Genomic DNA, 16,087 nt, shown 5'->3' on the forward strand with positions numbered 1-16,087 from the left:
CTCCACAGATCACTGCTGCAGTCAGGATGATAAATAGGAGTGAGGATGAATCCGCTTTTTTCTTTCTCCAGTTGGTTCTTCCTCCAGAGGGTCTGGCGTTGGATCCGACCTTCACCTCCAGAGCTCTGCTCCGTCCTGCCGTCCCCACACAACATGAATCTGAACTGGCAGACATTACTTTTGATTAAAACTGTTTTAAGAGAGAAAAGAACCCAGTTAACCCCTGAACTGCATCCTCTGTCAGTATGAAAGGCCCCTCAAACATGAGGTCAGGGCCTGTTGAAGGAAAAACAGCCTTAATTAATTATCCTTCTAGAAACATTAAAAAAAAAAAAAAAATGCTTATTCATGGTTCTGGCAGATTGAATTATCGATGCACGCCGCCAGAATTTCAGTCATTGTTTCCGAGTGTCTTTATAAACCATGACCTCAGTGTCTGAAACAAGGTCTTACTGTCAGAAGCCAGCCGCACAGTGCTGCTAAATTCGCCGTTTAATGAAGTTTGGTGCGGTTTAACAAACGGAGGCTGGAGGTCTCACACAGCTCCACGCCGCTCGGCAGGGAGACAATAACAAACACAGCACGGGCCAGTTGTACAGGCGGGGGGAAATTAATTAGGCAGAGGAGGATTCTGGTTACAGATACAGCTGTGGAGGTTGTTGTGACTGCTCGGCGGTTCAGCTGCATTGCGACAGCGAGGCGGAGAGCTGGTTACCAGCAAACAACTGGCTGGACTGGGAGTTAACCCCCTCCAGCTGTTTTCCCCTCCACATTCCTCAATCTGACTAGAGGTGGCGATTTATATATTTACGTACTACCATACCTGCTTTGTTATTCCACTCATTTGATTTGATGGATTTCCTCGGCAAAACATACAAACTTTGAAGTGATACCGACGGTATAAACCTCACCGTCATAAACATCCAGCCCCGCAGCTGAGAACAAAAATAAAGTCCATGTGTGTCCTTAAACAGACCGGCGTCTGTGTTTCTGTTATCCTGAGGATGGATCTGGGTCTGAGCAGACCAGCACCCCGGAGCCCACTCTCAGCATCCTGCCACAGACTGGTAACAGGTGGATGCCTGTTACTTTGGCACGCAGCGCCTCCCCGTGGTCGCTTCAGGAACGGACACCGAGCCATCTGTGTGGTTATGTTGCCATCTAAAGGTGAAGGATTCACCAGTCACACTGTCTCTCAGACCCCTGAATCATTATGTGAGACAGTTTGATATTTTGTGTGAAATATGTGAAATTAGATATATGCATTCCATTTGTTTTTTATATGTAATCATCACACACATCACCAGATGGTTAAATATCAATAGATCTTTTTTTTTTTAATGCACATAAACGGTTAAATCTGTCCTCTGAGATAATTTTTCGCCTCATTGTTTTCTATTTGAAGTTTCCAGTCTCTTGCTTCAGAGTGAGCTGATGTGTGTATGTTAATATAAAGAACTTTGCCTCTGTGTTGAAAGCTGCTACACAATTAAACATGCCTTGCCCAGGAGCCACTAGAGGGCACCGCACTGCAGCACAGCGACTGAGACCTACTGTTACTGAGCATTTGACTGGAGATTAATTCATTAAATGGCCCATAAAGAGGTAATATGTGCATGTTGTCAAAGCAGGTGAGATGACTGCCATCAGCTGCATTGTGTAGCCTCAGAACAGGTGATATTTACAGATGTGTGTGAGGACCAGGAGAGCAGAGAAACAGTACCAGTGGAACATCAGTTTTACAGATGAGCAGTGAGGAGAAAGCTTCTGATGCAGGTTTCTGCTAAAATCTGCCGTCACCTCAGAGAGAACAGTAATAAAATGCTCACAGCTTCACTGCAAAAAAGCACAAGTCGTTTTTTTTTGTTTGTTTGTTTGTTTTGTATTGAGAGAGAGAGTTTGCACAACATCCCAAGATAAAAATCTGTTGATTTGTTTTGAGATGTTAAAACCATCGTGAGACTGTCAGAAGGAACAGCTCCAACATCTGCGCTGTGTATTAGAGCTGATGTGATTTTGAACCAAGCCTGTTGGAGGACTAAATATTTTTGGTGGGCTGTATCTCAGATTCTTGTCCTTTAAAGGGCAGTCAGCTCAAACATGTACGTATGTCCTCAGAGCTGCAGGCGTATGTGTGTGTGTGTGTGTGTGAGTGTGTGTGTGTCTGCATTTTATTATGTAAGAAAGAAAAGAAAACAAGAGTTAGACAGGGAACGAAGGTGGAGTGGAGACCAAAGCGTGTCAGACAGTGCTGGAGAATGTGTGTGTGTGTGTGTGTGTGTGCAGAGGGGGGGTGATTGAGCAGATTGCATAACCTGCTGAGGACGGAGAACATGTGGTTTCCATGTAAATCAGCCCGTGCTGCAGACTGACGCTGATGTGAAAGAAAACTTTCAGTTCACTTACTTCTCCGGGAGCCAGCGCAGGCTGCGAGTCAGGAGGTCCTGTGGGTGACACGGCTGAACAGCTCAGGGTGCAGTGACACCGCAGCTTGTTGCCTCTTCATATTATCACCTAAAGTGATTATTTGAGGGATTCTGTGCTGAATACCGAGACTGTTTGTCTGTTGTGGATGTTTAGATGACTCACTGGTCTGACTGTTGAGAAAATCCTACCCCAGCGTTCATGTTCCGGCTGTATTTGATATAAACTAGCTGCAGATTAGGCTCAGTTAGTACTGACTGGGCATGTTGACATATTTTGCACCACTGAAGAGCAAAATCAACCAGGTTCTGCAGGACAAGTGTCTCTCCTGACCCTGTCATTTAGAGGAACCCAACATCCGAACGTTAGTAAACTGATATTGGGCTCACGTGGTGCACTTTCCTGAACACTTTCATCAGATTATCACAAACTAATTCACACTGAGACACTCAGGGGCTAGTAGAATCCCATCAGACGACCACTGGTTGGTTTTTGGGGGGTGTCAGCTTCAGAACTTTAATGAAGCTGCTATCTACTGTCTGAAATATGTGCACTGTTGGGGACTTGGATAAAAAGGGTCGTCAGACAGGTGGATCCAGCCACACATTGTTTTTAGGTTATTGCTTTAATCTTGAAGTTTAAATCCAGAGCTCATAGTTGTATTTCATTTAAGGACTATTGATCTTCTGCTCAGATCTGTATGCAGTTTACCTGAAGATGCATGTGGCAGCTGTTCTGGAGCTTTCAATAATTGATATTTTTGATGTACATGGAGGTAATTAATAATAATAATAATAATAATAATAATAATAATAATAATAATAATAATAATAATAATAATAATAATAATAATAAAGGTGCTAAACTGGGATGGGTCGTCATAGCAACCCAGGGCTCTCTCTAGTCTATGTCAGCAGCAGCGGTAGGTTAAAGCTCACCTCCCACCGCGCCGTAGTTGCTACAGCGACACTGTGAGTCGGTCTGGTCATGCATGTTTGACGGCGGTAGTCCTGGCTTCCACCCAAACAACTGTCCCAAAACACAAAGGGCCCTCAGCCGCCGTCAATGCGGACCATGCAAAGTCGATTCAGAGCGGCTCCTCCAGTGGTCCAGAAGTGATGAGCGGATCCGTCTCCTGCGGACGTCTTCAGAGACAGTCCCGACATCACTCAAGTCTGTCCTCCACGGTGACATGTGGCGCCTCCTGAACCACAATCACATTAAAACAGTCTGGGACTCTCATAATGAAATGTTATTTTCACTGGACATAGCATTTATTCATTTAATTGTCCAATATTGTTTGGGGGGAATTAGAGTGGTTCATTTAAAGGCAGTTATGACTCCCAGAGGTCCGCTGCTACTGAATGGTGACCTGCCAAACCACCAAAGTATCATTTCAGCTCAGTTTAGCGTTGTCCTCCCTGATGATGAAAATGCTGAGAGAACATGGACTACTTATGATTTCTGCCATTAAAGGCGACGATTATAAAGACCACTAAGTCTACATGGACTAAGTTTCTGAAGTGTTCCTGAGCCCACCTACCCACATCCTTCATACAATCAGTTGTGTGAAAAGGTGGTGAACCTCGCCCCGTCGTTGCTTTTGAAGAACTGAGCCTTTCGCTGACACCTCTTCATACTTATGATCATGATTCCATCACCTGTTATGTCAAAAGAGATTAGCAAATTATCCCAATATGTTTTGTGTCACACAAGTGTCCCAGCTTTTTGAATTCAGGGTTGTGCCGGCATCTGCTGTAAACAGTTATCACTGTTGCTGCGTGGGTCACAGCTCAGTCACAGAGCCCTGATCAGCAAGACAGCTCTCTGAATAGCTTTCCAGGAATCGAGGCTCCTCCCAGACACAGAGGCTTTTACTGGCACTGTTTCCCCTTTTGGCATTTTGTTCTCTAAACTACGAGGACTCTTTGATCCCAGCTCGTATACAGTGTAATCACAATGGGACAGTAAAGTCTGAGGCCACCTCGGGTCTTAATCAGTTTGGAAGTTGGGGGATGAGGGTTGTATTGCCAAAACTGTTTGAATTTTGCAGACTGACTAATCAATCTACCATCTTAACATGGGCGTAAAAGTTCGAATTGTTTTGTGTAGGGACGCGCCTGATCTCCTGTAGGGTGTCACCTGACAGAAACAACGTATTTTCAAGTGTTTCTCAACACTTTCCTTGAGATTTTTTTTCAAACAATGAAAATACTAAAGGCAAAAAAAGTGAACTATGTAAATGTTTGATCACATTTATCCATCCGGGTCCCTCAGCGCTTGACTAATCTGAAGTGTTGCTTACAGTTTTATCTGTAAATCCAATTTAAGAAGATTTCTCAGCAATGCAAAGCCGGCTTCCAACACCCCCTCCCGTTGTTTGAGAAGTGGAGCTTAACAGACACCGTTCCAAGAAATGGTTCTGATATTTATTATGGGCTGTTTCATCCACACACTTTTTGTTGTTGTTGGACGAGACCCATTAGTCTGCAGGCGATGGCAAATTAGTGGGGAGCTGATAGAGCTCCATACAAAGGGGTAAAAAACTCATAATATGGAACACAAAAATGACCCTGAAGAGGCTGAGCAGATTTCTGGTGAACCTCCAGAAAGTTAAAGCATGCCTGGGATAAATTTAAAGCAAAATCTCATAAAAGAAGCGAGCAGCACACCAGCCTCTTGTAAAATGTATCGCCCACCTCAGGCCAAGAAAATAATGAGTGTGAACAACAGTTGAAGATTTAATAACTCATGTTTGGTAACTTTATTGTTTTTGCAAATATCCAACCAGCAAATGTTTAGCAGACTTGACACACAGTCTGAGCTAACCGACAGAGAGGTTCACAGCGGTAACATGCACAACACAACTCCACGTGAAGAGAAACAGCAGACGCGATCTGATAGGGAAGAAACAAGAGGGTGAGGGAGAGTGCAGAACAGGATCAGAGTGAGATCTCTGAAACAGATCAAGCTTCAGCGTCACCATCTACAAACTGTTCTGTTCCAACACCAGTTGGTGTAAAAGCAGAAGTTCCAAAGACAAACTTTTTTTTTTTTACCATGAATAATGTAACATTAACTATCTATCATTGATAAAAGCTTGGCTTTATCATGATCATTTGTCATCATCATGACATAATGATAATGACATATGGTTTTTTTTTATTTTTTATCCTTCATCTTGTCTCACGAATATCTTTTCATGACAAACAGAACAGAGACATATTTGACAGAGCGTCAACACTGTTGTTTCTTCACTCTGTTGATGTTAGTTCATTTTTTGAATGCTTTGCATTAATACAGCCATAGCTTAAGAATTGGCCTTTTAACAACATCGATCTAGTGTAATAATAATAATATACAGAGCAGAGACAGTGGCAGCAATATGCAGCAGTAAACGACAGAACTGACAGGTATCTTACAATCTCTTCACAACATTCAGCACATTTTGCACAATAAAAAGAACACGTGTTCACAGATTCACTACGGAGAGCAGGAACTGGGTGCTTATGTTCTGCTAAGGCATGGTCAGTGGCTGCGCTGACGCTGCATCACTGCAGGACAAACTTCATCAGGTCACCTTGTAAGGCAAAGTCCACTTAAAGCACTTCATGAGAGAGGACGCTCCTCTCTGTCAGGACTGGCACCTCGCTCATCCTTTAATGGACGGAATTTGGAACAGGTCATAATTTAATAAAGCAAGCAATTCAATAGGTTAATAAATGCGCTGAATCACAAGTTAACACAATGGGGGGGTGGGGGGGTGACATACACTGGAATGATACTCAGAGTAACAGTAACATTTGACTTCTTTAGTATAATATGGAACATAACAAATCGGTAAATGTGCAGATTCAGTTCAACAAGACATATTCTTCATATTTGATGCATTTCAGATGGACATTTCAGACATCACTGCATTTCTCGGTCTTAATATAAGCCATTTGGGGCTGACTCCATGCTCCTGGTCTGCAGTATCCATAGAAGAGCTACTCTAAATTTAAGTCACAACATTTTGGAACATTTAAATGCTGGCAGAAGAGTGATTTACCCGAGACTACATCATCATTCTGGCCAGCTGCATCGGAAGATGAACTAAACAGCATTTTAAGACAGTCTGCGTTAAGACATCTGGTCTGCACATGTCTGCCACGGACATAAATAATGACCTGTGCTTTAACATGGATACATACGGAGGATGTTGTCAACACAACAACAACCGTTTTCTCTTCATTGTCTTTATCCAACTAAGAACTCAGTGCGGACTGATGTGTTGCCACCACATGGGCAATAAGAAGCTAAGGCGGAGTCACAAAATGCAAAAACCTTCAACAATATAGTGAACGTAGACATCACTAAATCTTTCTTCAGATGGTCTCTAATGTGACAAAAGGATGACCACATGCTCCTCAGGCAGCAGAGGTGGATGTTTAACGATTAAACATATACTGTACAATCTGGCTCAACACAAAGACACTGATGTGATGAGTTTTAGACTAATTAATTCAGTAGAACAGCACTTTGTGTTAACAGGTGTCAAAGAAAACCATACTTGTTTAGAACCACTACACTACTACACTTTGGAACTGTGAAACTGCCATTTAGACACCAGGATGTTAGTTTGACAGTCACCAGTTTTAACCAGTGGAGCTTGTATCCAGTTGGTTTAAAGTTTGAACTTAAGCTAACAAGTTGGTTTTTTATCAGTAGCTCTATGTAGAGGCATCAATGATTGGACAGCTACTTTTAGGAGAAGCACTCGCCACCTCTGAGGGAAAACAGGGACATTTAAATGTAACAGAGCCATCGTCAAAGACACACACACACACACACACACAAACAAACAAACAAAAAGTGTGAGTAAGACCCTCAGAATAAATTAACGTGAACATTTTCAACTCCCCTCCAAGAATAGAATGATGGAAGGCCACTCAGTGTCTGAATTCCTACTTGTAAACCTCATGACGAAGCACAAGTCTCGCATCACAAACAATGGCAGCAGCCATGGGGAGGGGGTCAGAATGTATTTGTAGAAGACAGTTTGTGTATCAGGCTACTGAATACATACATTTCTGAGTGTCAAAGTGCCATAAAATTAAATGCACAATGACGTCTGTTACATTATGTATTGTTTTTCCTGAAAAAATTATAAATAGTAGGCGATTCCAACCTACTGCTTTGACTAGAATGCAGTGCATTGCCTCAGAAATGTCAGAGAATAACTCAGTAGCCTGCCAAATAAATACTACTCAGGGATGCATAATATGAATTGTCTTTGAGCCAATAACTGATCATTGCCTGCGTCTCATGGCTGATTCTGATAACATAACCAATCATTTCAAAGGCTCAAAAGCAGTGAGCATACATGTAATCTCATAGACTCTCCCCCTCCTCTCTGAACCCTTGTGAAATAAGTATTGCAAATTACAATCAAGTTGTTTTCCTCCGAAACTGTAAAAACATGTTTGGCTCTGCACTGCGTGCCTCTACACTGGCGCAGCAGTTTGTCATCATGAGCACCAAAATGTGCTGAGCTTGTTCTTCTTCTCCATAATCTTCTTCTCTCTATTCAATGAGAATCGCAAAATTTAAAGGTGCATACCACCAAGTCACTTACTGTATCAGAGTGTAAATGCTACACTTGAAGGAAAAATATTTTCTATTCATATTATGGACTTCATTTATCAGCTGTTACTGATGTACAGCTGAAAATGAAAATGTCCCACTATCAGGACAATATATATCATGCATCCCTAACCCGGATATATCAGCATGGATAGATACCACTAAAACTAAGTGAGACGTTGTGCTTCTCTGTAATATACCAACCCTCTCGGCCTGCAGTTTAATTAGCCATCTATCAGAGACTGATCTTAAAGAGGAAACAAACAACTTGCCCTCTTCATGTTTCCAAGTCATAACAGCATTCATTTCCCTCAGAGTCGCAACTACCAGTAACGCAAAACTACGATGGACACGTGGAAGCAGATAAAAATCATGCCAGGCTGCCTGTCTGACTGGATCAACAGTCAACCTTCATTTTCTGGGGGGATTCTGTGCCTGGTAGCAGACAGAATTACAGAATGAAAGCAAAGGTTACAGGGAACTAATCGGAAAGCTAATGGTGTCATTATTGAAAAGTCATTACAATGTGTGGTCAGCTTTGACATTATAATGTTATGCAAAAGCACAACATTTGTCTGTAGAGGAGTCCAGCAGTTTACTGTTTTTACCTACAAACAAAACCTGTAAAGAGACTGAATGGACCTGGGCCAACACCATTCCTGCAGCATTCATATACCTGTTTTTGTTGGGCACAGTTCTTATATGATTTAGACATTAACTGCCCAGATAATTCTCCAAGGGACTTGTTAAGAGAACTGTGACGCATCCGTGAAGCCAGTAAAATATCTTATAGCCAACTCTTCACAACACTACACCACAATATGTACTTTCCCTACACCTGGACACATGCAAGTAAAAAAAAAAAAAATCACTACCAGAGACACGTGATCCCTCAGGAAGGCTCAGATTTAGAAAGTATAGCTCACATTATGCCAGAATCACATGTGTGGCTCTATACAGAGCCAGTGGGATGTTAAAGAACAGGTCAACAGAGAGGAAAACACTGATGCTAAATCCCCACAGAGCATGCAGGGATTTAAGTTGGGAGGAAAAAGCAAATCCTGCTTCTCCAGATTCGAGCAACAAGTCTCGGTTTTTCTACCAAGAAACTGCAAGAGGGGATGAGGGCAGAGTGTGAAGACCATCTGAAGAGAGTTTAGTCAAAGCCAAAGAGTTTAGTGAGCAGGAAGAGGCAGGACGTGGAGATCGAAAGGAGGCTTTCCCACATGTTTAGATCTGAACAACACGTCAGACACGTTCTGACATTAAACACAAACCAGGTGCTCTCGTGTAATCAAAGCTGCTTCAAATGCAGTTTGTGTTAAAGTGTGTGTGTACAGTACAACGTGTTCAAGAGCCTCATGTGTTAATACAGCAACACCTAACTAAAGACAGGCCTCAGAGGTTACAGTAGGGGCAGAGAATATTCAGCCTCACCAGACACATTCACTTTTCCACTCTCATCGCAGAGCATTAGTAGAACAGGAGCAGCCTCACTGTCACTTCTTTTTCAACAAATCATCAGTGGTGAATGATCAGTGGAAAAAACCACAGCCTGGTTTGCAGGTGTGTTCCCCTGGGGTTTCTTCTCACGCCAGCATCTTCTCTGGGTTCTTGGTGAGGGTCTGCAACAGGCTCCTCTGGAAGTCTTCCTCAGGTATTTCAGGAACCAGGAACTCCAGCAGAAGATCAAATATGCAGTAGACCAGGTGTCTAAGAGAAAACAGGGACATCATCTTTCCTTCAGTGACTTCATGTGAATGAGACTGGATGAGGGTGCAGCTGATGTGAGTCGCCTTGGTTAGACGTGAAGCTTTGTAACTTATTAAAAAAAACCTAATTAATATCATCTTATTTTTGTTACATGCCAGGTCATGCAAGTTGAGGCTATTTCAGGCTATAGGTGACCAGGAAATTTGAGCTGGTTGCATGTTGCTTTGCCTAGAAGTGGCATACTGAACCACACTTCATTTTCAATCTAAAGTTGTTTCATTCAGCCTATGGAACAACTCGCAGCAGCTCCAGTCTAAACTTAACCTAATTGTTTCTTCAAGAAACGTTTCACACCAATGCCTATTTATGACCTACGAAAGAAAACAAAACATCGTTATTAATGCCTCTTCGGATTACAGTTTATGTGGGTTGGATAAGTCATGAAATTATTTTTTAAGATGGAAACCGCTACGTTTACAGAAAATAAAATAGTGTGAAAAATATGTTGCCTCTTTCTTCCACTCGCTTCCAAAACAAACGCACATTCTGCAAGATCAAAATCTTTACCACAGTGGTTGTCATACCATTTTTTTTTTCCACAGGGGCCACTAGAATACATTTTTCTTCATTGTGCTGTTTTATAAAATAACTGAACTGATGTTAAAGGCGAGTAGTCACAGGCTAGTAGAATGTATCATCTGGAACCATGAATATCTGTACAAACTGTATTGGAAATCCATCAAATAGTCGCGATATGACCATCCCACCCGAGAGCCACGCTGCTAGGTTGCTTTGAGGTATGAAAGCCTGCAAGGACCTTGAGCACCATATTATTATTTATTCTTGTGTTTTCGTGTGATATTTGTTCACACTACCAAGAGTCATGGAAAGTCACGCAGAACAACAACTAGCAGTTTCTCTCAAACTTTGACCATGGTCGTACAAATAAGACTGATAAGATTGGAGAGATCCAAAAAGTCTTTCTTTGATGATTTCTAAGCAGATTAATGGATGCTTATCAGTAATGCGAATCAGACATACCAACTGTAACCCCTGTGTTTACCATGTCTGTGCATTTAGACTGACTTACGAGAATCTGTGCAAAGGGACCTTTTAAGTGCTTTTTTTTTTTACCCCTCCATGTACAACGCATACACTGATGCCCAAGGCCTTTTTTACTTAAACCTGACTGTATGTTGAGTGTATAGTATATACTTACCGGTTGATGAAGGGGTCTTGAAGAGAGTCCAATGCAGTCTGCCAGCTGAGTTTGTACTTGTCTGAGCCCAACATGTCAGATACAAGATCTAGCGACAAAAAGACACAGAGAATTAGTGTGTAACCAGCTGTTTGTTGTGTGTATCTATTCCTCATCCATAAATGAGAGTTGAAGAGATATAAATAATCAAATCATAAACTACAACAGGGCGCAGCTGATGCTGGGATTCAGAGGCTGATTATATTTGAAAGCATGAAATCTGATAACAAACAGTATATTGGTAGTATTCACTGAAAAACATGTGCAAAGCTGGAAATTTCACAACTGACATTGAATCTTATCAGCGTGATCTGTGGGTATAACTATCTGATGGTGATACAGTTGCTAAATTCCCTCAAACATTTGTAGTTAGTTACTGGCTTATATGTTCCCCGCTATTAATATCCATATAACTGTGATGAGTAGGAATGTTCAAAAGTCTAATAATACTGGCCATGCAATGTATTTGTTGGGCTCCAAGTTACACTTTTTTTCTCAACATTGCGGCTGTTTGTCTGGGTACATGTACCTGGCAGGAGTCTCATCAGACAGTGTAAAGCTTGCTGCCTGGTGCTGTCCTTCTGCTGCTGACTGCGCTCAAGTTGAGGGGCTGTAGGCAGAGTTCCTCCTGGCCACACAGCCTCCTGGATGACCTGCAGGTACAACACCCAGTACCTGGTGCATGTCAGGTTGGCTACGCTCACATCCAGCCATCTGAAATGTACAAACATACAACAGCGGTTTCGAGTTAGCTCAGTTGAGGAGTGGAGTCTAAAAGTGGTTTGTGCCTGAGATGACAGACGGTTTTGGTTATACAGGTTTTAAGATGTCTGTGCTGTGTTTGTGATTTTTATTGACTGAAACAATCTCTTGATGCCTGGTCAGACCAACTATAAATATAAATAAATTAACAAAATTACAATTATGTTTAAGAGGACAGAAAGCCAGAAAGAGCAAAATGGAAGAAGCTACCGTGCTTCTTAGCTGCACTGCAAGATTCTCTTTAATTTAGCTCACAATCTAACCAGTTTACTGACTGAACTTTAGCAAGTTTGTTAGATCAGAGAGCTTTTTATAAAAGAAAAAAAAAGAAAGAAATTGTGTGCAGTGGTGAACAAATGCCAGAGGAGAGTAAACAGAACAGTGCAGAGAACACATGGGTGGCCAGGCCAGTTAGCATGTTAGCAGTTAGCATGCTAGCGGCTGTATAGCAGTTCCCCAATTAGCCCTGCATCACAAGATGAAGTGTCCGGCCAAGATAGGGTGTACAGCACTTAACATAAAAGTGTAACTCATATGAAGGTAAAATGACCTTGGCAACAGTTTGTTAACCTCCTGACTTTAAGTCCCTTTAGGTTTAATGGGTGGTGACCTTTTCATCATGCCTGACCTGAGCAGTACTGAATGATCCTGGCCTCAGACCAGCCAATCCTTTTAAATGTGGCCCACGCCTCATTGCATTCCCACACGGATTTGAAACTCAAAGTGCAGCAGAGAAGTCTGGCCTGGCACAGTCTCACACTGGAGCTGATCTCACACTGCACCCATTTTTCTCAAGTCTTCCACGTAACTGCTAGATTTAAGGTCTTATGATGAGTAAATTCAATAGGTTGAGTGTAGCTGGGAGACTTTGACCATTCTGTTCTGACCTGACCTTTTTCACACCAAGATTTACCATCTGAGGGGTGGAAACACAGCCAGTCGCCGTCCAGACTGGATGTGAGGGATATTTAAAGCACAAAGTAAAAGCTAAAAACAACATGTCAGTGGACCTCAAGTATTCAAGCATTGTACGGGTCAGGCCCGTAAAGCTATAAAAGATACATGCAAGTTGGTAGTAGTATTAAGTAACTAAGGATGCACAATATCATATAAGGCCTTATATAAGATCATTTCAGATCAGAAGGAGTTTTTTTAGGACTTGCAGACACCCTAAAAATGTTTAACACCATGCAGATGCTGTTATGCAACGCTGTTCAAAACCTCAGAGCTTAAAAGCTTAAAAAGAACCAGGGACCTCCCTCTGGGCCTAACATTCTGCTTCTTTTGCTCACTTCTTGTGGCCCCTAATGAAGTTATTTCATTAGCTTGTGCTGGCCAGTTACCATACTGTTGAGCTGTTGGCTTCAACTGCAACACAAGAGTGCACAGTGTTACTACTGCTTTATGAGATTGTTGAAAGAGAGGAGGGAAATGTCTTGCATCAACATTCGAAAGCTACCTGACTTGAACGTTCTCCAGTCAGTATCCTGTCAACCTCTGCCAGGCCAAATGCTCAGTCACAGTGTGAAGGTTTGGAATCAGCTGCAGTTTCACTGTAGTTTATATTTCCTCATACAGGAAGTGAGGAGCCTTCACTTTCAGTTTGGATTTAATCAGTGGTCAAAATCTGGGTTTAAAAAGATGATTAAAAAGGAGAAACAAAGACTACTAGAATATTAGGTTGATCTGAAAAAAGAAATTCTACTGCCACACAAGCATTTTTTTTTACCACTGAAGTTTAGCCTCATCCCCAGTGACAAGAGTGTATTTTAGTCAAGGCTGCTTAAAGTTCGGCAGGTGAATAATAAAATTTGTCTCTTCGATAGCTCATACCAGTCAGAGACGAGCGCAGTAAATCATAATGAGTTATGACTGAACACTGCAAACAGGAACATAGTGGACACAGAGACCTACAGTCACTGAAAGCCAGATGCAATAAAGAGCTGAAGCACTGTAACATTATTATGACTCATTTACAGTTTGTCAGGGATTCCAAACTCACTTTAGTGGTACGACTGTAAATCAACAGGATGATTAAATCTAAAAAATGTTTAGCGTTCCTCAAAGGGCTCACATGTTTTAGTTACTGCATCACGTTAATTTTGATGTCTTGCTTCCTGGAACAAAACCAAATGTAGACAGGAAAGAGACAGAGACGAAGTTCATTTGATCCACTCGGTCCGTTTCAGAATGATTTAATCCCCGTACAAGTTAACCGGGGTCTAAACCAGAAGTTAGCCAGCTCGGCTGACAATGAGGCAGATCTGGGTATTTTTATAACAAGAAAGTCATGCTTTTTTAGTTTCCTGTGTCACTGAGCAGCTTTTATAGGAATGAAAAGGGCATACATTACATCATAGGCATCATACATTTAAAGACGTGTGCACTGAGTGTGATGTGAGAGATGACAAACTGTAAAGGTTGAACTGCAGTTGTCTCCGTATGCCTCCCTTACTGATATAATCACGGTCAACACAAAAAACATGTTATGGTTTGAATCTTAAAAATCATGACAAACTAAAATATGAGTAAATCATTGGGCTACAACTGAGAGGAAGACCCTCCGAGAGAAATGTCATACACTCTTCCTCGTGGATCCTAACAAAATTATTTTACAGAGCCATATAGAGCAATGTGCCAAAAAAGGCTGCATATAGATTTAAACGTTAAAGTCATCAGGGCTGATATTCAGCGTTTATGAGTATAAATGTCTGCCTTTTGTGTCTGATCAATTCATTTTATCTTCACCAAAGCTTTAATCAATTAATCAATTAATTAATTAATTAATTAATCAATCAATCTATCAATCAATTTCTTTGTCTGTCATCCACTCTGCGGTCTCACTCAATGATCCACAACACTAACTGATTTGTTAAATGTAACAAGTAGGTAACTACTAACTAAAATTATCAAATCAATGTGCCAGTGAGGAAGCATAAAGGTGCAGAAAATGAATATTTTAGTACTTGGGAATGTTGTACATTCTACATTCTATCACAGGTTATTCAAAGATGTTAACTTTTACTGCAAATGTATATCGCTTCCAGATCTTGATTATCTGTCTCTTTGATGACTGATAATTAATATCGGCCCCCCAAAAAGCTAAATATCCCTGTATGTAGTACATCTTAAGTGTAATTCCAGTGTCATATATTACATGGTTATACTTACTGCAACATCATGGAATAAGGGCAACATGTAGCTCTCACTCTTGATAACAATCCCAATGGAGAGAATAAACGTGATTACATTTTTACATTTCTCTGCATTTAAACCGAGTTCTGAGGTGCAGATAAGAGCACGATACTGTAAATGATGTCTCTGATGAGGCTGAGTCCTTCACCTCGTCTGCTTACTGTACATTCTGCTGGTGGCTAATGACGAAACGAAACACTTTCATGACTGCATGAAAATTACTGAGGCATTTACAACTAGTACAAACATCATTAATGATACAAAAGCAAAATTATCCCATTGCAATGAGATTAATGGGCTACAGCTGTGGACTCAAACAACCTAAAATGTCCAGTTGAAGATTGTGTGAGCACAATGAATGACTGAAAACATACAATTTGAGACTGGATAGATGCAAATACACACACAATACATATATTAATACTCATCTCGGTTGGGGTGAGTGAGTTGTTAACTTTTTACTTTGCAGTGTGATTTCTACTGACCGCAAAAATATGAGCAAAATCAGAATGGCCCAGCTGGAAAAGCGGTTCGCTAACTGACAAACAGAGGGGAAAAAGTGACAGAGGCAAAGGAGTGAGGCTGGATGGGTGTGTGAGCAAAGAGAAAAGAAGTGACTGAAACAATTAATGAAGTGTCTGTAACCTGGCAGAAGAAGTCGGAGGATGATGAGTGGCCACGTATGCTCAAGTTATGTTAGTGTGTCTCAAGAAAGATAGTAGGAGTGTTGGCTTTGAGGCTGCCTGATGGCTGATGAGGCTGAAATGCTGCTAACTTCACTTCAGGCCTTTTGCTTTGTAAGTTGATCAGTTGCTGTGATGAGAGCCTACTATACAAACTGTAATGGCAAATCCAATTTGTCTGCAAATCTAATTTGTAATCAATTTCCTGCGATGATTTTGTTGTCTTTCAATTGTCCATCTCTTTCTTTGTTGGTTGAGTAATAAACATCCACCACTCCGGACAATTTGCATGATGAACCTACATCTTCCATCATAGAGCTTGTCGCCATGACACTGTCATATCTGGGATCTGATTTAATTTAAGGCACGCAGCCAACAGGCTATTCACAATGCTCTGGGCTCAGACATTCTCCTGAAACCAATCAGA

The 16,087-nt window shown here is 41.4% G+C and overlaps 1 protein-coding gene across 3 annotated transcripts in view; it reads right to left on the reverse strand.

The window, feature by feature from the left end:
* Positions 1 to 5,157: 5,157 nt before the first annotated feature.
* LOC119011590 (sorting nexin-19-like) overlaps positions 5,158 to 16,087 on the reverse strand; it is a 43,309-nt gene continuing 32,379 nt past the window's right edge. For all 3 annotated transcript variants that reach the window (XM_037084869.1, XM_037084851.1, XM_037084859.1), the window contains exons 12-14: positions 11,550 to 11,734; positions 10,982 to 11,069; positions 5,158 to 9,762 (exon numbers count right to left, since the gene is read on the reverse strand). In XM_037084869.1, coding sequence (XP_036940764.1) covers positions 9,639 to 9,762; positions 10,982 to 11,069; positions 11,550 to 11,734 — 397 coding nt within the window. In that variant the 3' untranslated portion in view covers positions 5,158 to 9,638. The remainder of the gene's footprint in view (positions 9,763 to 10,981; positions 11,070 to 11,549; positions 11,735 to 16,087) is intronic.

Source organism: Acanthopagrus latus, chromosome 2, assembly GCF_904848185.1.
Source record: "Acanthopagrus latus isolate v.2019 chromosome 2, fAcaLat1.1, whole genome shotgun sequence".
NCBI classification, from domain to species: Eukaryota; Metazoa; Chordata; class Actinopteri; order Spariformes; family Sparidae; genus Acanthopagrus; species Acanthopagrus latus.